Below are 22369 nucleotides of genomic sequence, written 5' to 3'. Positions count from 1 at the left end.
TCTCCACAGGGATCATGCAGGGTTCACCCATAATTCATTGCATACAAGACTCATGGCAGGGCCAATCATTAGGAGAGAAGTCATTGATAAGCCGTATAAAAAGCCCAGGCAGAAAGAGAAGGTTTCCATTTTGTGGGGAGAGACTAGACAGATAGGAACATCTCAGACAGTCAGGCAAAAGGAGATGATATGGAATACACATATATACAGATAATAGAGTGTGGAGAAGTGTACAGTGTTAGGACTGGAGAAGGAGATTAGAGAGATAGGAGATATAGGGAAGATAGATAGGAGATAGATAGGAAGCTCAATCTGGAAAACATCACTGTTTGTGGTTGTGGAGGCAGTAGTGGTGAGGATATGGAAGTATTACTACTGGTAGTCATTTAAGTAGGGGAGCTCGGGGGTATCTAGAGGTGGATATACATATTTATTTCCTTTGTGTAAATCTGAACACCAAAAAACTAAGAATAAAAGAGCAAATTGGACATCATTTCATACAAAACTCCAAAAACGGGTGAGACAGAGTTTTTGGCACCATTTCAAAATTGTGGGTAAATAAATTTATTTGAAGGATGTGACACTCACACGTGGCAAGTAACAGGTGTTGGCAATATAAAAATCACATTTGAAAACAGTTAAAAAGGAGAGAAGTTGACTCAATCTTTGCATTGTCTTTCTGTGTGTACCACAATAAACATGGAGACAAACAAGAGGTGAAGAGAACTGTGCGATGACTTGAGAACCGAAATTGTGGGAAAATATCAACGATCTTAAGTTTACAAATCCATATCCAGAGATTTTGATGTTCCTTTGTCCACGGGACGCAACATAATCGATAAGTTTACAAGCCATATCACTGAAGCTAATCTCCCTTGACGTGGGCAAAAAAGAAGAAGTAGTGATGAGGAGAGTGGCGTGGGAGCTGGTGTTGCGTGCAGTCAGGCTCCTGGCTCAGAGACCATTGGAGAGGACATCAATGACCTGCAGACATTAGTGGATGACGAAGGGTCTTCATTATCATCAGCAGAGGAGGGTGGAAGCTTGCACATGAGGCAGCTGCAGAATCAGAAGGGTGGAAGCAGTGGGAAGTCAGGGGCCAAATGTGCCCAAGGTAGGCCAACCGCTTTGCAGTGGTGCAGGGTTTTACAGAGGCAGTGGTGATTGCAGTCAATTAATGTGCAGTGTTGAGGGTAAAATCACGTACTCCGCGGTATGGCAGTTTTTTAAGCCACTAGGGAGAGGTGAACATGGCTATATGATAAATCTGTGGACAGAAGGTGAAGTCTTGCCAAGGTGCCATTGTTTGCACCACAGCCCTGCATTAACATATGCAGAGGCACCATAAAGTGGCCTGTGAGATCCGTGGCTCCAATGTGCGGGTCAAGGAAATGTTGCATCACCTAGTGGCATGCATCCCATTTCAGGCAGTCAAGGCTCCACCATCTCAGACGAAGGTGTGTCCTTCAAATCATCTCTGGTCCTGATGCTCCTGCTCCTCCTCCTAGTCAGTCATTGCTCCTATCCAGGTTGCTGGTGGTGCAGTAACTTCCTTTACAATTGGTGGACTCTGCACCTTTCAGAGAACTAATGGCCTGTCCTGAGCCAAAGTGGAGACTTCCAAGCTGCCATTTCTTTGCCTAAAATGCATTATCAATCCTCAACAAATATGTAGAACAGTGGCTCAGAGGGCCACTCCTGAGCCTGTTGGTGTCTGCAAAAGTGCATGACAGTGCAATGTGTGGAATTTTAACTACAGCCGAGGACAATATATGTCATTTATGGCCCACTGGGTTAATGTGACACACCAGCAACTTGAACAGGTAACGCAGCTTCTACTTCCACGTTCTCACGCCGTTGGTCCTGCAGCAATGTCCACCTCATCCTCTACTGTGTCCTCAGTCTCTACTGCAGGGACAATTCACAGTGCTCCTCCAGCATACCACATGTGCAGAGCACAGTGGTGTGATGCTTTTTTATACCTTGTTTGCATGAGCGATCAAAGTCACACAGGGGAGGAACTGTTCTGTGTCATCAATCAAGAAATTGAATCCTGATTTCTCCAAGACGATCTAAAATAAAAACCATGGTGACCGACAAAGGGATGAACATGGTGTCGGTGCTGCCTCAAGGAGGGTTGAGCCATGCGCTCTTCAAGGCGCACGTGTTCAATCTGATTGTCAAGCATTTACTTAAGTGTTCCATCCATCTGCAAGACATCCTAAAAATGTCAAGGAAACTTTACATGCACTTCAGCCACTTGTATACCGCCAAGAACACCCTTGTTGAGCTGTAGCGGCAGAACGGCCTCCCGCAACATAGGCTGATATCTGATGTTTCCATCCGTTGGAATTCAACCCTCCATATGCTGGACCGACTATATGAATAGAGAAAAGCCATAAATGATTTATTGATGATCCAAGTGGGCAGAGGTACTCCTCTGTGTAACTTCAATGTTAATCAGTGGCAGATAGGGTTGAGCGATTGTGTTTGGAAAAGATCGGATTCCGATCGGCGATCGAGAAAATTTCATGATCGCCATCGGAATTCCGAACACAATCTTTTTATGTGGGATCAAGATCGGTGATTTTTCCCACAATACATTGCTTAGCCTTCACACTGAGTATACGATGTATATTCAATGTGAAGGCTCCGCTGCAGTTCCATAGGAATGAATGGAAGCAGCCGACACACAGCCTTAACCCCCTGCGCGCCGGCTGCCTCCATTCATTTGAATGGAAGGATAAACTAAATCTCTAGCAGCTACTTATCTCTAGAGATGGCTGCTCCAGTGCCCTCCTTCTTCTTGCCTCGCTGCCCCGCCTCCCAGGTTAGTGTTTAAAGCGCTAGGTAGGCGGGGCTTGTGGCTTAGAGTGTGGGCGGGTACAGGGCGGGGAGACGTGACGTCTCCCCTCCCAGTACCCGCCCACACTCTCCTAACCTGGCAGGGAGGGGGCAGGGAGCAGCATGGAGCTGCAGCGAAGCAAAGAAGAAGGAAGGCACCGGGCACCAGACCAGCCATCTCTGGAGGTAAGTGGACACCAGGGGGTAGGATTACTTTTAAAATCCGATCTCCGATTAAAAATAAAATTCCATTGACTTGCATTGGGATCGGAATTGGGATCGAGATCGGGTTCGAATGAAAAATGATCGGAAATCGGATTTTAAAATCGATCCTGAAAAGTCAAGATTGGCTCAACCCTAGTGGCAGATCATGCATGACACCTGCTATTTGCTCGTTCCTTTTGAGGAGGCCACTTTATTAGTCAGTTGCCAGTACTACAGGATGAACAACATCATTCCACTGATTCATATCTTGGAAAAGATGCTTTTCAATATGGCAGGTCAGGGGACTGGATATGTGGTGCCTATATCTCATGGTCACATGAACCCTGTGGGAGGAGAACTGGAAGAAGAAGGAAGAAGAGGAGGAGGAGGACATTGGAGCACAAGGAATGTATAGCCAATCGGTCAGTTTTTCTACATGAGTAACAGGAGAGATGGAGCAGGAGCAACCGGAACAGCAAGAGGGAGATGAGGAGGACGAGGCAGATGTCCTAGAAATACAGTGCCAGTATGCAGTGAAGATGGATTCAGGGAGTTCCTCTGGGTCACTTGTGCAAATGGCCCAATGCATACCCACTTGCTTGTGCAGTGACAGCTGAATTGTCACCATATAGCATAGGAATGACTACTCATTCTCCACCTGTTAGACCCTCACCATCAGTGAAAAATTGAGGCCTTTTTTAATACCCGCTTAAAGGTAGGACAAACTAAACTACTATAGATATTATAGATACGTCCTATGTAGCAAGTTGACCAGGCAATGGTCCATGGGAAAAATGGTTCAAGTTAGTCTCAAAAAAATCATAAAACATATTACAATATATAACCAATATATAGATATTAATGTCATTCAGTGTTTATGAATAATTTCCTGTGCAGCTTTCTTAATATCTTTATTCCTCAGACTGTATATAATGGGGTTGATCAGAGGGGTGAACACAGTATATAGGAGGGAGAGGATCTTACTCATGGTTGATGTTTGTCCTTTTTTTGGAAGAACATAAACAATGAACATAGACCCATAGAATATGGAGACCACAATGAGGTGGGAGCTACAGGTGGAGAAGGCTTTCTGTCTACCAGTACTGGATGGGATCCTTAAGACGGCCCGGACAATAGAAGTATAAGACACTACAATGATGGTGGTTGGGATTAATACAGTTGGGGCGCCCATAATATTAATCTCCAGGTGAATAATGAAAGTATCGGAACAGGAAAGTTTTAGAAATGGAACAAGATCACAGAATAAATGGTCAATGACATTGTGTCCACAAAAATATAACTGTAAAGCTGTTATGGTCGCAATGAATGAAAAGAAAAAACCTAACAACCAACACATGGCGATCAACTTTCCACAAAATCCATTTGTCATGATAGAAGTGTAACGGAGGGGATTACAGATGGCCACATATCTGTCATAGGACATCACTGAGAGGAGAAGACATTCAGAAGCTTCTGAAACTCCAAAAAAATTAAACTGTATAAAACAGCCAACAAAAGTAATGGCCGCCCCATTATTCAGGAGGATGTGGAGCAGGTTGGGGACAATATCTGTGGTCAGTAAGATGTCACTGATGGAGAGTTGTGAGATGAAGAAGTACATTGGGGTGTGGAGGATCTTACTGGTGGACACCAGGGTGATGATCAGGAGGTTCCCACATAGTGTTAGATTATAAACAATGAGGAACAGAAGGAAGAGAAGATTTCTTAGTAATTGACTTCCTTGAAATCCTAAGAGGAAAAATTCTGTGATAACAGTTAGATTGTTCTGCAAAAAGAATAAATAGACAAATGTGACGGACATGATATGATTTGTTGATGATGTTGTGCGCAGCCTATTGAAAGAACATAAGATTGTCCATGTTGTGCTAATAACCTGTGGATGTACAGGGCACAGTACGAGGAATATAATGTCTAATATTCTTAAGCAAGACTCTGGAACTCTCTGCCCCGGCAAGTGGTGATGGCGGATTCATTAAACAAGCTCAAAGAGGGCCTGGTCCCTTTCTTGAAGAGAAAAAATATAACAGGTTATGGTCTCTAGATTTTAAGGACACGTTGATCCAGGGTTTATTCTGACTGCCAGATTTGGAGTCGGGAAGGAATTTTTTCCACTGAAATAGGGCAATTGGCTGGAGCCTCATGGGGATTTGCCCACCCCTGGATCAACACTGTAGGGATTGTAGGGTTATAGGTTGGACCTGATGGACTAATGTCTTCATCCAACCTCATCTACTATGTAACTATGTAAATTATACATAACCAAACTTTATAGGTATAAACTCTTATAAGCTAAGATAAGATAATACTTTAAAGGGATCCTATCTTTCAAACCCTGTTAGAATAGTCTTAAGAAAGGCTATTCTTCTCCTACCTTTCATTGTCTTCTTCGCGCCGCCGCTCCATAGGAATCCTGGTTCTTGTCAGTATGCAAATGAGTTCTTTTCACAGCACTGGGGGAGGGACCCAGCGCTCAAACAGCACTGGGGGCAGCCCCAATGCTGCCAGAGAAGTCTCCAGCACCACCTTCTTCTGGAACGAGGTCTTCACCGCGTCTTCTTCCGGCGGTGTCTTCTAACTTCTAGGCCTATGGGCAAGCCGACTGCGCATGCTTGCGGCCACAAGAAAAGTGGCCGCTTACACAGTATTGGAAGCAGCCATTATCTCATGGCCTGTGGGCATGCACAGTTGGCTTGCCCTAGGCCCAAAACCCAGAAGATAGAAGACACCGATGAAAGAAGATGCGGTGAAGACCTCGTTCCAGAAGAAGATGGAGACGGCACTGAAGAGTTCTCTGGTAGCATTAGCAATGCTGTTTGAGCATGAGGACCACGCCCAGTGCTGTGAGAGAACTCATTTACATACCAACAAGAACCGGGATTCCTATGGAACGGCAGCGCAGAGAAGACAGCGAATGGTAGGAGAAGGATACACTTTCTTAAGGCTATTCCGACGTGTTAGTTAGAAAAAAAAAAGGGTTTGAAAGATAGGATCCCTTTAATAGTCCCACAATGGGGAAATTCAGTTGGTTACAACATGATGGATAATACAGTAGTATATAGCAAGAAAGAACACATACAAGCTCATAGCGTATAGAGAGATACTAGGAGACATAGTAACTAAAAACAAGGAAACAAAACTATAACATCACAATCATAGATATCAGCATCATCTTCAGACAGGAACAACAACTGTAACCAAGAAATGTAATAAACACAATAATAATAATAATAATAATAATAATAATAATAATAATAATAATAATAATATACACTGCTCCAAAAAATTAAGTGAACACTGAACACCTCCTAGATCGGAATGAATGAAATATTCTCATTGTACAAAGTGGAATGTGATGACAACAAAATCACACACAAATCATCAATGGAATCAAATGTATTAACCAATGGAGGCCTTGATTTGGAGTCACCCCCAAAACTAAAGTGGAAAAACCCACTACAGGCTGATCCAACTTTGATGTAATGTCCTTAATAAATGTCAAAATGAGGCTGAGTAGTGTGTGTGGCCTCCATGTGCCTGTATGACCTCCCTACAACGCCTGGGCATGCTCCTTATGAGGTTGTGGATGGTCTCCTGAGGGATCTCCTCCCAGATTAAGGTCTGGGGAACGGGCGGGCCAGTCCATAGCTTCAATGCCTTCATCTTGCAGAAACTGCTGACACACTCCAGCCGCATGAGGTCTGGCATTGTCCTGCATTAGGGGGAACCCAGGGCCATGTGGTTTCACAAGGGGTCTGAGGATCTCATCTCAATACCTAATGTCAGTCAGGCTACCTCTGGTGAGAACATGGAGAGCTGTGTGGCCACACACCATAATTGACCCACTGCCAAACCTATCTATAAAACATAGTGTAGAATACTCTTAGGGCTCCTAGGGACCTATCTATAAACCATAGTGTAGAATACTCTTATTGCTCCTAGGAACCTATCTATAATACATAGTGTAGAATACTCTTAGGACTCCTAGGAACCTATCTATAATACATAGTGTAGAATACTCTTAGGGCTCCTAGGAACCTATCTATAAAACATAGTGTAGAATACTCTTAGGACTCCTAGGGACCTATCTATAAAACATAGTGTAGAATACTCTTAGGACTCCTAGGGACCTATCTATAAAACATAGTGTAGAATACTCTTAGGACTCCTAGGAACCTATCTATAAAACATAGTGTAGAATACTCTTAGGACTCCTAGGAACCTATCTATAATACATAGTGTAGAATACTCTTAGGACTCCTAGGAACCTATCTATAATACATAGTGTAGAATACTCTTAGGGCTCCTAGGAACCTATCTATAATACATAGTGTAGAATACTCTTAGGACTCCTAGGGACCTATCTATAAAACATAGTGTAGAATACTCTTAGGACTCCTAGGGACCTATCTATAAAACATAGTGTAGAATACTCTTGGGGCTCCTAGGAACCTATCTATAAAACATAGTGTAGAATACTCTTAGGGCTCCTAGGAACCTATCTATAAAACATAGTGTAGAATACTCTTAGGACTCCTAGGAACCTATCTATAAAACATAGTGTAGAATACTCTTGGGGCTCCTAGGAACCTATCTATAAAACATAGTGTAGAATACTCTTAGGGCTCCTAGGATCCCATTCTCAGGCTATATAAGGCAAACACATCTGAAGTTATGTCCAAGTGACAGTGATAAGTATGTCTATGGAAAAACAGATGGTAAGCAGATGACATAAACTCCTTATGTAACCATACACTGCATTGTCAATTGATTTTACACACTTAACATTTAAAAATTCTCCAATAATTACCCTTTTTTGGGAAAATGTGCTTGTCCATGGTTTTTTAGACATACATGACAGTTATATTGCAAAAAGCTATGGTTATAATTTGTGTCTTTGAACCACTTAGAAAGTGATGGAGAATTGGCTTTTTATAAAAACAATACAAATCATGAGCACTCATACCGTCATTGCTGGGACATGTATATATATAAACTTGCCTTGTATTTAATACCAAACTCTTACATATTGTTGAACTACCCTCAAGATAGGGCATCAATATGTGAGACCGCCACAGATCAGTTGTCTGGTGCTACCAATTCCAATCACAGCACTGTACATAATGTAGGGGCTCTGCCTTGAATGGGACTGAGCTGCTGATATATTATGTGATCAATAAACAGGTTGTCAAATATACAGAAATAAGTCTGAGGTGCTAGTGAGCCCGGCTGTTTCTTGATGCAGCTGATCTGTGGGAGTTTGACTTGCCAGGTGCCCATACATCACATATTAAAGACATATCTTAATGAAAATAACAAAGTAATGACTGATAGAAATAGACCTGGGATCTCTACAGCTGCTTCTGTGCGGTTGTCAGTCTTGTCCTAACAGTTTCTGTTTGTATATGTGTTCCCCTTTGAGAACTGCCCGTCTTTCTTCCATAGGCTTTATTAGTCCACGTCTGTCTTTCCCTCACTGCCGTCTATTCAGTATTCCTGGAGATTAGCTGTTTGTATAACAATGATGTAACCAAGAAAAAGCATTTTTTCCAGTTTCTGTAACTGTTTGAAGTCAGATATCAACTAATATTACTATAGAGAGTGAACACTACACATACAGTTGTGTCTATAAGGTATATACAGATATGCCCTTCCTTACCTTTGGCCGGACATATTCAGACATCTCTATCACAGGTCAAGCAGATTTTCTCAAAGCAACATAATATTGTGATAAATTATCATAACGTGTCCGATCTGTGTCTGTCTATGTGTGACCACCCAGTGGGGGAGGGGGATTGCTGCCTTTCAAGGATGTTCCCAGAAATCTACTACTGGTGTCTGAATGCTCGGCCCAAATTATTTCCAACAGTCGATGATAACAAATCACACGTCTATAATAAATCTACTAAAGACCAAACAGCAGCAATAAAATTACCTAAATATCTAAAACTAAGGAACAGATGTCTAAATAAAAATCTGCCAATGTTGCGCTGCTCACAACCTGTTACTATAAAGGCCAACTAAATATATGATGTATTGGTGACGGTAACTAAAGATACAATGTAACAGAACGTTAGAAGACAGATCCTGGAGAGATAATTTTGCTTCGCTACAGTCTGAGACCTCCGGGATCCAATCCACACCCAGTCCATGTTATTAGGAGTCTCCATCCAGGAATACTGAGCAGATCCTCCAATGTTTTTGGTCTTTTCTCTCCATTCTAATGATAATAAAGAGGGGGAATGGCAGCCGTTCCCTTCACTACAGTCTGAGACCCGGCGGCTCCTTCTAGATCCAATCCACATCCAGTCTAGGTCTGTTCATTCTACAAGACGTCTCCCTTTCTTCTCTCCTGCTCTCCTATCCTGTAACATAGTAAATCTAACACTTCCCGCTCCTCCAATCCTTGGAACATCGCCTATAATGTATCAGATAATCAGAATATTTCTAGAGAAGGATTTTGTACTTACGTCAGATCTTTCCATCATCCAGAATATTTCTTCCTTCTTTCCCTCAGTTATTCATCATTACATAGAAAATAATAAAGCGCAGGAACCTCCAATGTAACGCCTGTGTGTGACCAGGCACATAAAGGAACGGCCTGTATATATACAGCTATACACAAAGGGAAGGCAGAGGATTGTGGGAAATAAGACCATGTCACCTTCTTGCCATTACCTCAGGTCTCCTGTGATCAATTTACAAAGAAAGAAATTAATGATAATTAATCATTGTCAGGAGATCACAGAAATTTTATTCAGAAAAAAAGCAACATTTTCTGAAAGTATGACTGCTACAAAGAAATTGTATACTATATCTAAAGGGGTTTTTTTTGCCATTGTCTCATTTGTCTCCTCTAGTTCCACTCATTGATAATGAAAACTTCTGAATATGTAAAGGCTTCTCAATAAATTAGAATATCATCAAATTTTTATTTTTTATTTTTATATTAATTCAATTGAAAAAGTGAACCCCATATATTATATTATATTATATTGTATTATATTGCACAGTGACCCCCATATATTATATTATACTAGTAGAATACCCGGCGGCTTCGCTCGCGGAAAATCTGTTACATTGTTGGTCATGCTAAAGTAATATTCTCAGTGTCACACTGATAATGACATTCTCGGAGCTACAGAAAGTCTTTTTTTCCCACTTTAATTTTTTATTATTTTGGCATTTTACTAATTTGTAGTAACATTGATGTGAACAACAACTTTTTTTTTTTTATTTCAAAATTTTTATTGATTTTACATGTTCAATACATATTATGTAGTATAAACTATTACAGCTATTTATTGAACTATTTCTTTATCAAAAATTTTAATTTATGCCCCTTACACAAACATATAAAACTTTTACACCCAAATAACAACATAGTGCAGCCCCTCCCCCTCCCTCCAGTGTAATCTATAAGTAGTTCATTGGTTTCCAGTTACACAACTATCTATTGTCGGGCTTCAGTGATTCGGCTCCTGTATAGTGAGCAATACTGACAATGTTACTATCTGGCAATTTTTGTCTGACAAATATTGCTACACAGTAAGGCTGCTTACACATTACAGTAACAATACAGTCTATGGGCTGTGGATTCTACATCTCCATAGACTTCTATGGAGCCTGCGAAATTCACAGCTTTGTGCACAAAGAAGTCTATGGAACCAAAAAATCCATGGCCCAGAGGCCCGTGAAAAATACTGCAGTGGGCAAGCAGCCACTAAGGATACCAGGACACTAAGGATACGTGTTTTGTCAGTGCGTGAGTGTATGTATGCACATGTGTGATCCATGTATATGTATGCGTGTGCATGCCCGTGTGTGGTTCGTGTATATGTATGCGTGTATGTGTGCATAGGATCCATGTGTTCGCGTGTGCACAGTGCAAGTGTCCATGTACATACCTCCCAAATTTTGAAGAGCCGAAAGAGGGACAAAATATGCGGCGTACGTGTGCGCCGCGGCAAACTTAGCTCCGCCCACTTTTATGTTGACTCTTCCCATTCTCATTCATTTTTCATGTGCCCCCACACCGTATAATCTTCCTACAGTCACTTGTAAATTATATTCCCCCTTCCATCTCCCAGTTTCATATAACCCCTTTATCTGCCCCAGTTTCATGTCCCCCCTCCATCTCTGCCCCCAGTTTCATGTCCCCCCATCTCTGCCCTCAGATTCATGTCCTCACATCTCTGCCCCCAGATTCATGTCTCCCCCTTTCATCTGTCCCAGTGTCATGCCATCCCCCTCTTCATCTGCTCCAGTGTCGTGCCGCAGTCGAATGACATTGTTCATCCCGTATTCCTGGCAACTGACTAATAAAGTGACCTCCTCAAGGGGATTCTGGGTAAAAAATATGCAAATCTATTCTCCAGGATGTAATTAGGAGAACAGTGCACTCTGTACACCGCCCTCTAGAGGGCAGCCTCCTTAACATCATGAATGCCTCAGTTAAAAAGTCTATTTAATCATGATTGACAAATCAGTATTTCTATTCCAAAAGGAACAGATTCCCAGCTATGGACAGCGCTGTTTCAGCCTATTGGACCTCCTCAGCATAGCGTAGGGATACTGATTTGGCAGAGTGAGAGACTATAGACCAGGGTTAGGGGATAATTGTACACGTCAGGGAGAGTGTTTGCCTACATAGGTAGTACGGAGACTTACAAGTCATTCCTGCTCCGCTAGGGATTCTGGGTAAAAAATATGCTAATCTATTCTCCTGGATCTTCAACGGAAATGAGCAAACGGCAGACGTCACACATGAGCTACCACTGGCTAAACTTAAAAGTTACACAGGGGAGTACGTGTGTCTGCTTGTATCATCAAGAATTCATTTATGGATTTTCTCTGTTCATCTATTCGATCCAACATTTAAGGGTTGAATTCCAAGGGATGGAAACATCGCATATCAGCCTATGTTGTAAGAGTCCGTACTGCCGCTACAGCTCAAGGAGCGTGTACTTGGTTGTGTATGAGTGGCTTAAGTGCATGCAGTTTCCTTCACATTTTTAGGATGTCTTGCAGATGGGGGGAAGTCTTAAGGAAATGCTTGACAACCAGATTAAACATGTATGCCATGCAGGGCGCATGACTCAGCCTTCCTTGACACAGCAGTAGGAACATGTTTTTGCCATTGTTGGTCACCATGGTTCTGATTTTAAGTTTTCTTGGAGAAAGCCAGGATTTGATTTCTTGATTGAGACAACGGAGGAGTTCCTTCCCTGTGTAATTTTGTTTGCTCAGGCAGAGTATAGAACAGTGTGACCCTACCGTGCTCTGCACATGTGGTATGCTGGAGCAGCACTGGGTGTTGTCCCTGCAGTGGAGGCTGAGGACACAGTGGAGAAGGAGACGGACATTGCAGGGTCAATGGTGTGAGAACATGGAGGCAGAATCTGCGTTGCCTGTCCAAGTTGCTAGTGTGTCACATTAACCCAGTGGGTCGTAAATCACATATATTGGCCTTGACTGTAGTTACTACTCCACACATTGTGATGTTGTTATAAGTATGTTTTGTATGTTCTGTTCTGATTACTTATTCTGCTTTGTCTGCCTAGTAACAGTGAGGTAGTAATGGAGGAGGAGCTGAGCTTAGGGGGAGGAGTTGTTAGACAGGGAGCCATGATGGAGCCTGGAATAAAGTGTTCTGATCTACAAGAGTAACCATCTCATAGTGGACTTATTCCAGAAGACCTGCATCCTCACTATAACACTACAATTGGCGACGAGGATTAAGAATAATCAGCTAAAGGTATTTCACTGCTACAGAAAACTGTTTACAAGACTGCAATCCTAGCACCAGCCATGGCCTGTTTACCCTCCTTTGCTGTATTTGATGTGCACCAGCCCCAAGCAAACTTGGCAGCATGCTGGAATAAATGGCTGAAACGCTTTGAGATATTCCTGCAAGCAATGAACATTACTGACAATTAGAGATGAGCGAACAGTGTTCTATCGAACTCATGTTCGATCGGATATTAGGCTGTTCAGCATGTTCGAATCGAATCGAACACCGCGTGGTAAAGTGCGCCATTACTCGATTCCCCTCCCACCTTCCCTGGCGCCTTTTTTGCTCCAATAACAGCGCAGGGTAGGTGGGACAGGAACTACGACACCGGTGACGTTGAGAAAAGTAGGCAAAACCCATTGGCTGCCGAAAACATGTGACCTCTAATTTAAAAGAACAGCGCCGCCCAGGTTTGCGTCATTCTGAGCTTGCAATTCACCGAGGACGGAGGTTTCCGTCCAGCTAGCTAGGGCTTAGATTCTGGGTAGGCAGGGACAGGCTAGGATAGGAAGGAGAAGACAACCAACAGCTCTTATAAGAGCTAAATTCCAGGGAGAAGCTTGTCAGTGTAACGTGGCACTGACGGGCTCAATCGCCGCAACCCAGCTTTCCCAGGATCCTGAATGGAATACACTGTCAGTGTATTCCCGTATACCCCATATATACCCCGATACCCATTCCAACGGTGTGCCCCCCCACCTTCACCCCAGAAATACCCTGCAAGTCCCCTAGCAATAGAATTGGGGCTATATACACCCACAATTTTTACTACTGGTATACAGTGCCATTGTCTGACTGGGAATTCAAAGAATATATTGGGGTTACGTGCACCCACAATTTTTACTACTGGTATACAGTGCCATTGTCTGACTGGGAATTCAAAGAATATATTGGGAATACAAATACCCTCATTTCTTGCTACTGCCATATAGTGCCAGTGTCTGACTGGGAATTCAAAGAATATATTGGGGTTACGTGCACCCACAATTTTTACTACTGGTATACAGTGCCATTGTCTGACTGGGAATTCAAAGAATATATTGGGAATACAAATACCCTCATTTCTTGCTACTGCCATATAGTGCCAGTGTCTGACTGGGAATTCAAAGAATATATTGGGGTTACGTGCACCCACAATTTTTACTACTGGTATACAGTGCCATTGTCTGACTGGGAATTCAAAGAATATATTGGGAATACAAATACCCTCATTTCTTGCTACTGCCATATAGTGCCAGTGTCTGACTGGGAATTCAAAGAATATATTGGGGTTACGTGCACCCACAATTTTTACTACTGGTATACAGTGCCATTGTCTGACTGGGAATTCAAAGAATATATTGGGAATACAAATACCCTCATTTCTTGCTACTGCCATATAGTGCCAGTGTCTGACTGGGAATTCAAAGAATATATTGGGGTTACGTGCACCCACAATTTTTACTACTGGTATACAGTGCCAATTTCTAACTAGGAATTCAAAATGCGCAAGGCTCCCGGAAAGGGACGTGGACGAGGCCGTGGGCGAGGTCGGGGGAATGGTTCTGGGGAGCAAGGTAGCAGTGAAGCCACAGGGCGTCCCGTGCCTACTCCTGTGGGGCAGCAAGCATTGCGCCACTCCACAGTGCCAGGGTTGCTTGCCACATTAACTAAACTGCAGGGTACAAACCTTAGTAGGCCCGAGAACCAGGAACAGGTCTTGCAATGGCTGTCAGAGAACGCTTACAGCACATTGTCCAGCAGCCAGTCAGACTCTGCCTCCTCTCCTCCTATTACCCAACAGTCTTGTCTTCCTTCCTCCCAAAATTCCGAAGCTTTACAGAACAATAACCCAAACTGTCCCTGCTCCCCAGAGCTGTTCTCCGCTCCTTTCATTGTCCCTCAACCTGCCTCTCCACGTCACGATTCCACGAACCTAACAGAGGAGCATCTGTGTCCAGATGCTCAAACACTAGAGTCTCCTCCATCTCCGTTCGATTTGGTGGTGGATGACCAGCAACCCACCCTCATCGACGATGATGTGACGCAGTTGCCGTCAGGGCATCCAGTTGACCGGCGCATTGTGCGGGAGGAGGAGATGAGACAGGAGTTGGAAGAGGAAGTGGTGGATGATGAGGACACTGACCCGACCTGGACAGGGGGGATGTCAAGCGGGGAAAGTAGTGTGGATGTTGAGGCAGGTGCAGCACCAAAAAGGGTAGCTAGAGGCAGAGGCAGAGGTCAGCAGCTTAGGCGAAGCCAGGCCACACCCGGAATCTCCCAAGATGTTCCAGTTCGTACCCAGCCCCGAAAAACTCCCACCTCGAGGGCACGTTTCTCGAAGGTGTGGAGTTTTTTCAAGGAATGCGCCGAGGACAGATATAGTGTTGTCTGCACAATTTGCCTCTCGAAATTGATTAGGGGCTCTGAGAAGAGCAACCTGTCCACCACTTCAATGCGCCGTCATTTGGAATCCAAGCACTGGAATCAGTGGCAGGCAGCAACGGCAGGACAAAGGCCGCCTGCCGTTCACGCCACTGCCACTGCCTCTGCCACTGCCTCTGCCTCTGCCACTGCCACTGCTGACTGTGCTGGCGATGCACTCCAGAGGACGAGCCAGGACACCACTTCATCTGCCTCCGCCACTTTGTTGACTTCTACCTCATCCTCCCCTGGTCCTGTCTTATCTCCTTCTCCTGCACCATCAAAGGCACCATCAGGCGTTTCTTTACAACAACCCACCATCTCTCAGACATTGGAGCGGCGGCAGAAATACACTGCTAACCACCCACACGCGCAAGCCTTGAACGCCAACATCGCTAAACTGCTGGCCCAGGAGATGTTGGCGTTCCGGCTTGTTGAAACTCCCGCCTTCCTGGACCTGATGGCAACTGCGGCACCTCGCTATGCCGTCCCTAGCCGTCACTACTTCTCCCGGTGTGCCGTCCCCGCCTTGCACCAGCACGTGTCACTCAACATCAGGCGGGCCCTTAGTTCCGCGCTTTGCACAAAGGTCCACTTGACCACCGACGCGTGGACAAGTGCATGCGGACAGGGACGCTACATTTCACTGACGGCACACTGGGTGAATGTAGTTGAGGCTGGGACTGCTTCCCAAACTGGCCCGGTGTACCTCGTCTCCCCGCCTAACATTCCTGGCAGGGACACGAGAAGAACACCCCCCTCCTCCTCCTCCTCTACCGCCTCCTCCTCCGCCACCGCCTCCTCCTCCGCCACCGCCTCCTCCTCCGCTGTTAGATTGACCCCAGCTACGAGTTGGAAACGTTGCAGCACTGGCGTTGGTAGACGTCAGCAGGCTGTGCTGAAGCTGATCAGCTTGGGGGACAGACAGCACACTGCCTCCGAGGTGAGGGATGCCCTCCTCGATGAGACGGCAATATGGTTTGAGCCGCTGCACCTGGGCCCAGGCATGGTCGTTTGTGATAACGGCCGGAACCTGGTAGCAGCTCTGGAGCTTGCCGGACTCCAACATGTTCCATGCCTGGCCCACGTCTTCAACCTAGTGGTGCAACGTTTCCTAAAGAGCTACCCCAATGTTCCAGAGCTACTGGTGAAAGTGCGGCGCATGTGCGCCCACTTTCGCAAGTCGACAGTAGCCGCTGCTAGCTTAAAATCTCTCCAGCAACGCCTGCATGTGCCACAACACCGGCTTTTGTGCGACGTCCCCACACGCTGGAACTCAACGTTTCAGATGTTGAATAGAGTGGTTGAGCAGCAGAGACCTTTGATGGAATACCAGCTACAAAACCCTAGGGTGCCACAAAGTCAGCTGCCTCAGTTTCACATCCATGAGTGGCCATGGATGAGAGACCTTTGTGACATCCTACGGGTCTTTGAGGAGTCCACAAGGAGGGTGAGCTCTGAGGATGCGATGGTGAGCCTTACAATCCCGCTCTTGTGTGTTCTGAGAGAATCCCTGATTGACATCAGGGATAACTCAGATCACACAGAGGAGTTAGGGATAGCATCCGATCCGTCACAGCTGGAGAGTAGGTCCACACATCTGTCCGCTTCACTGCGTTTAATGGAGGAGGAGGAGGAGGAGGAGGAGGAGGAAGAAGAGTTGTCCGATGATGTGATGGTGATACAGGAGGCTTCCGGGCAACTTCGAATCGTCCCATTGTTGCAGCGCGGATGGGTAGACATGGAGGATGAGGAGGAAATGGAGATTGAACTTTCCGGTGGGGCCAGAGGAGTCATGCCAACTAACACTGTGGCAGACATGGCTGAGTTCATGTTGGGGTGCTTTACAACCGACAAGCGTATTGTCAAAATCATGGAGGACAACCAGTACTGGATCTTTGCTATCCTTGACCCCCGGTATAAAAACAACATCTCGTCTTTTATTCCGGTAGAGGGGAGGGCCAATCGCATCAATGCTTGCCACAGGCAATTGGTGCAGAATATGATGGAGATGTTTCCAGCATGTGACGTTGGCGGCAGGGAGGGCAGTTCCTCCAGTAGGCAACCAAGTTCTCACCGGTCCACACAAACGAGGGGCACACTGTCTAAGGTCTGGGACACCTTGATGGCACCCCCTCGCCAAAGTGCCGCCACGGAGGGTCCTAGTGTCACCAGGCGTGAGAAGTATAGGCGCATGTTGCGGGAATACCTTTCCGACCACAGCCCTGTCCTCTCCGACCCCTCTGCGCCCTACACGTATTGGGTGTCGAAGTTGGACCTGTGGCTTGAACTTGCCCTATATGCCTTGGAGGTGCTGTCCTGTCCTGCCGCCAGCGTCCTATCTGAGAGGGTGTTCAGTGCAGCCGGTGGCATCATCACTGACAAGCGCACCCGTCTGTCAGCTGAGAGTGCCGACCGGCTCACTTTGATAAAAATGAACCACCACTGGATAGAGCCTTCATTTTTGTGCCCACCTGTGTAAAGCACCCCAACATGAAACTCCATGTCTGTACTCAACCTCTCCAATTTCTCCGCATCCTCATACTCATCCACCATAAGCGTTGCACAATTCTGCTAATACTAGGCTCCCTCCAACATGATTTCCCCCAACTCTGCTGGTTAGAGGCTCCCTCCACCCTGATTTCCACCAACTCTGCTGGTTAGAGGCTCCCTCCACCCTGCTTTCCCACAACTCTGCTGGTTAGAGGCTCCCTCCACCATGAATTTGCCCAAACTGGGCTGTTTAGAGGCTCCCTCCACCATGAATTGGTCCAAACTGGGGTTTTTAGAGGCTCCCTCCACCATGAATTGGTCCAAACTTGGCTGTTTAGAGGCTCCCTCCACCATGAATTGGTCCAAACTGGGGTGGTTAGAGGCTCCCTCCACCATTAATTGGTCCAAACTGGGCTGGTTAGAGGCTCCCTCCACCATTAATTGGTCCAAACTGGGCTGGTTAGAGGCTCCCTCCACCATGAATTGGTCCAAACTGGGGTTTTTAGAGGCTCCCTCCACCATGAATTGGTCCAAACTTGGCTGTTTAGAGGCTCCCTCCACCATTAATTGGTCCAAACTGGGCTGGTTAGAGGCTCCCTCCACCATAAATTGGTCAAAACTGGGTTTTTTAGAGGCTCCCTCCACCATGAATTTGCCCAAACTGGGCTGTTTAGAGGCTCCCTCCACCATGAATTGGTCCAAACTGGGCTGGTTAGAGGCTCCCTCCACCATGAATTTCCCAAAACTTGGCTGTTTAGAGGCTCCCTCCACCATTAATTGGTCCAAACTGGGCTGGTTAGAGGCTCCCTCCACCATGAATTTGCCCAAACTGGGCTGTTTAGAGGCTCCCTCCACCATGAATTTGCCCAAACTGGGCTGTTTAGAGGCTCCCTCCACCATGAATTGGTCCAAACTGGGTTTTTTAGAGGCTCCCTCCACCATGAATTGGTCCAAACTGGGCTGTTTAGAGGCTCCCTCCACCATGAATTTGCCCAAACTGGGCTGTTTAGCGGCTCCCTCCACCATTAATTGGTCCAAACTGGGCTGGTTAGAGGCTCCCTCCACCATGAATTTGCCCAAACTGGGCTGGTTAGAGGCTCCCTCCACCATGAATTTGCCCAAACTGGGCTGGTTAGAGGCTCCCTCCACCATGAATTGGTCCAAACTGGGGTTTTTAGAGGCTCCCTCCACCATGAATTGGTCCAAACTTGGCTGTTTAGAGGCTCCCTCCACCATGAATTGGTCCAAACTGGGGTGGTTAGAGGCTCCCTCCACCATTAATTGGTCCAAACTGGGCTGGTTAGAGGCTCCCTCCACCATTAATTGGTCCAAACTGGGCTGGTTAGAGGCTCCCTCCACCATGAATTTGCCCAAACTGGGCTGGTTAGAGGCTCCCTCCACCATGAATTGGTCCAAACTGGGGTTTTTAGAGGCTCCCTCCACCATGAATTGGTCCAAACTTGGCTGTTTAGAGGCTCCCTCCACCATTAATTGGTCCAAACTGGGCTGGTTAGAGGCTCCCTCCACCATGAATTGGTCCAAACTGGGTTTTTTAGAGGCTCCCTCCACCATGAATTTGCCCAAACTGGGCTGTTTAGAGGCTCCCTCCACCATTAATTGGTCCAAACTGGGCTGGTTAGAGGCTCCCTCCACCATGAATTTGCCCAAACTGGGCTGTTTAGAGGCTCCCCCCACCATGAATTTGCCCAAACTGGGCTGTTTAGAGGCTCCCTCCACCATGAATTGGTCCAAACTGGGTTTTTTAGAGGCTCCCTCCACCATGAATTGGTCCAAACTGGGCTGTTTAGAGGCTCCCTCCACCATGAATTTGCCCAAACTGGGCTGTTTAGCGGCTCCCTCCACCATTAATTGGTCCAAACTGGGCTGGTTAGAGGCTCCCTCCACCATGAATTTGCCCAAACTGGGCTGGTTAGAGGCTCCCTCCACCATGAATTGGTCCAAACTGGGGTTTTTAGAGGCTCCCTCCACCATGAATTGGTCCAAACTTGGCTGTTTAGAGGCTCCCTCCACCATGAATTGGTCCAAACTGGGGTGGTTAGAGGCTCCCTCCACCATTAATTGGTCCAAACTGGGCTGGTTAGAGGCTCCCTCCACCATTAATTGGTCCAAACTGAGCTGGTTAGAGGCTCCCTCCACCATTAATTGGTCCAAACTGGGCTGGTTAGAGGCTCCCTCCACCATTAATTGGTCCAAACTGGGCTGGTTAGAGGCTCCCTCCACCATGAATTGGTCCAAACTGGGCTGTTTAGAGGCTCCTTCCACCATGAATTTGCCCAAACTGGGCTGGTTAGAGGCTCCCTCCACCATGAATTGGTCCAAACTGGGGTTTTTAGAGGCTCCCTCCACCATTAATTGGTCCAAACTGGGCTGGTTAGAGGCTCCCTCCACCATTAATTGGTCCAAACTGGGCTGGTTAGAGGCTCCCTCCACCATGAATTGGTCCAAACTGGGCTGTTTAGAGGCTCCCTCCACCATGAATTTGCCCAAACTGGGCTGGTTAGAGGCTCCCTCCACCATGAATTGGTCCAAACTGGGGTTTTTAGAGGCTCCCTCCACCATGAATTGGTCCAAACTTGGCTGTTTAGAGGCTCCCTCCACCATGAATTGGTCCAAACTGGGGTGGTTAGAGGCTCCCTCCACCATTAATTGGTCCAAACTGGGCTGGTTAGAGGCTCCCTCCACCATTAATTGGTCCAAACTGGGCTGGTTAGAGGCTCCCTCCACCATTAATTGGTCCAAACTGGGCTGGTTAGAGGCTCCCTCCACCATTAATTGGTCCAAACTGGGCTGGTTAGAGGCTCCCTCCACCATGAATTGGTCCAAACTGGGCTGTTTAGAGGCTCCCTCCACCATGAATTTGCCCAAACTGGGCTGGTTAGAGGCTCCCTCCACCATGAATTGGTCCAAACTGGGGTTTTTAGAGGCTCCCTCCACCATGAATTGGTCCAAACTTGGCTGTTTAGAGGCTCCCTCCACCATGAATTGGTCCAAACTGGGGTGGTTAGAGGCTCCCTCCACCATTAATTGGTCCAAACTGGGCTGGTTAGAGGCTCCCTCCACCATTAATTGGTCCAAACTGGGCTGGTTAGAGGCTCCCTCCACCATGAATTTGCCCAAACTGGGCTGGTTAGAGGCTCCCTCCACCATGAATTGGTCCAAACTGGGTTTTTTAGAGGCTCCCTCCACCATGAATTTGCCCAAACTGGGCTGGTTAGAGGCTCCCTCCACCATGAATTGGTCCAAACTGGGGTGTTTAGAGGCTCCCTCCACCATGAATTTGCCCAAACTCTGCTGGTTAGAGGCTCAATCCACCCTGATTTTCAAAACAAATGTTGGTGCCAACCTCAACTTACTACAAGGGCCAAATTCACTGCTGGTGACAAGCTCTCCTCACTGCAAGTGCCAAATACACATGTTTCAAGGTGTTTTCCTACTGTCAGAGAGGTGGTATTGAGTGTGTAAAGTGTGTAGTTGTTAGGCTGTGATGTTGGGGTAATAGAGGGTCTTTGGTGTGTTAGATGCCCCCAGACATGCTTCCCCTGCTGTCCCAGTGTCATTCCAGAGGTGTTGGCATCATTTCCTGGGGTCTCATAGTGGACTTGGTGACCCTCCAGACACGGATTTGGGTTTCCCCCTTAACGAGTATCTGTTCCCCATAGACTATAATGGGGTTCGAAACCCGTTCGAACACACGAACATTGAGCGGCTGTTCGAATCGAATTTCGAACCTCGAACATTTTAGTGTTCGCTCATCTCTATTGACAATACAAGAAAGAAAGCCATGTTGTTACACTATGCAGGGGAGCAAGTCTATGATATCTTCACAACTCTGCCCAATACAGGGGAGGACAGTGACTATGAGCTAAGCAAAGCAGCACTAACTAAGCATTTCTCTCCATACATAAATGCAGCTTTTGAAATTTTCAAGTTTAGACAGTCAGAACAGTCAGCAACAGAAACCATTGATGAATATCATGTCCGCTTAAGACAACTTGCAGCTTACTGTGAATTTTCTGATATAGACAAGGAAATTCTGATGCAAATCATACAAGGATGTGTGTCCTCTAAGTTAAGGAGACAAGCACTCAGAGATCCCACCATGACTTTAGCAAAGCTACTGGACATTGCACGTATTCATGATGCAGCAGAGAATCAAGCTAAACTTATAGAGAACACAGACTGTATACCAGAGCAGCCATCTTCTGTAGCAAAGCTCACTCAGAAGCCACATGTGCCTCACACACAGGCTGCAACCTGCTACAACTGTGGAGGTCCTTATCCTCATCAGAAACTATGCCCAGCAAAGGGAGTAACTTGTCATAACTGTGGGAAACAAAATCACTTTGCAAAAGTCTGCAGATCAAAATCACAATCTTCTCTCTCTGCTAAACAAGCCTTGCCACAGAAAGTCCAGGCAGTGCAGTCAGTGTCCCCTGCGGATGAGCCCAGCAGCACCTGCTTATTCTCAGTGACTGAGGAGGGGTCTCACAATGTGCATGCAATGTCTAATCCCAAACAAGTCATCTTAATACATGGCAATCCGGTGGAGACACTGGTAGACACAGGGGCGTCTGTCAATGTTATTAGTCATGC

The 22369-nt window shown here is 46.0% G+C and overlaps 1 protein-coding gene across 1 annotated transcript; it reads right to left on the bottom strand.

The window, feature by feature from the left end:
• Positions 1 to 3916: 3916 nt before the first annotated feature.
• LOC142204295 (olfactory receptor 11H4-like) lies at positions 3917 to 8749 on the bottom strand. Its single transcript, XM_075275605.1, has 2 exons — positions 8726 to 8749; positions 3917 to 4834 (listed from the first exon to the last, which is right to left on the bottom strand). The coding sequence occupies exons 1-2, from the start codon at positions 8747 to 8749 to the stop codon at positions 3917 to 3919; spliced, it is 942 nt and encodes a 313-aa protein (XP_075131706.1).
• Positions 8750 to 22369: the final 13620 nt, after the last annotated feature.

The sequence above is a fragment of the Leptodactylus fuscus genome, chromosome 5, assembly GCF_031893055.1.
Source record: "Leptodactylus fuscus isolate aLepFus1 chromosome 5, aLepFus1.hap2, whole genome shotgun sequence".
Lineage (NCBI taxonomy): Eukaryota > Metazoa > Chordata > Amphibia > Anura > Leptodactylidae > Leptodactylus > Leptodactylus fuscus.
Note: the sequence above shows the minus strand (reverse complement) of the source record. Positions and strands in the feature narration are given on the sequence as shown.

What these genes read in the sequence shown, in the direction of transcription:
- LOC142204295 (XM_075275605.1), bottom strand. Translation starts at nt 8,749, where the DNA reads ATGTCTGAATATGTCCGGCCAAAG. An exon ending in CTGAATATGTCCGGCCAAAG is followed by an intron (nt 4,835 to 8,725) that starts GTAAGGAAGGGC and finishes TTCTTTTTGCAG; the next exon opens with AACAATCTAACTGTTATCAC.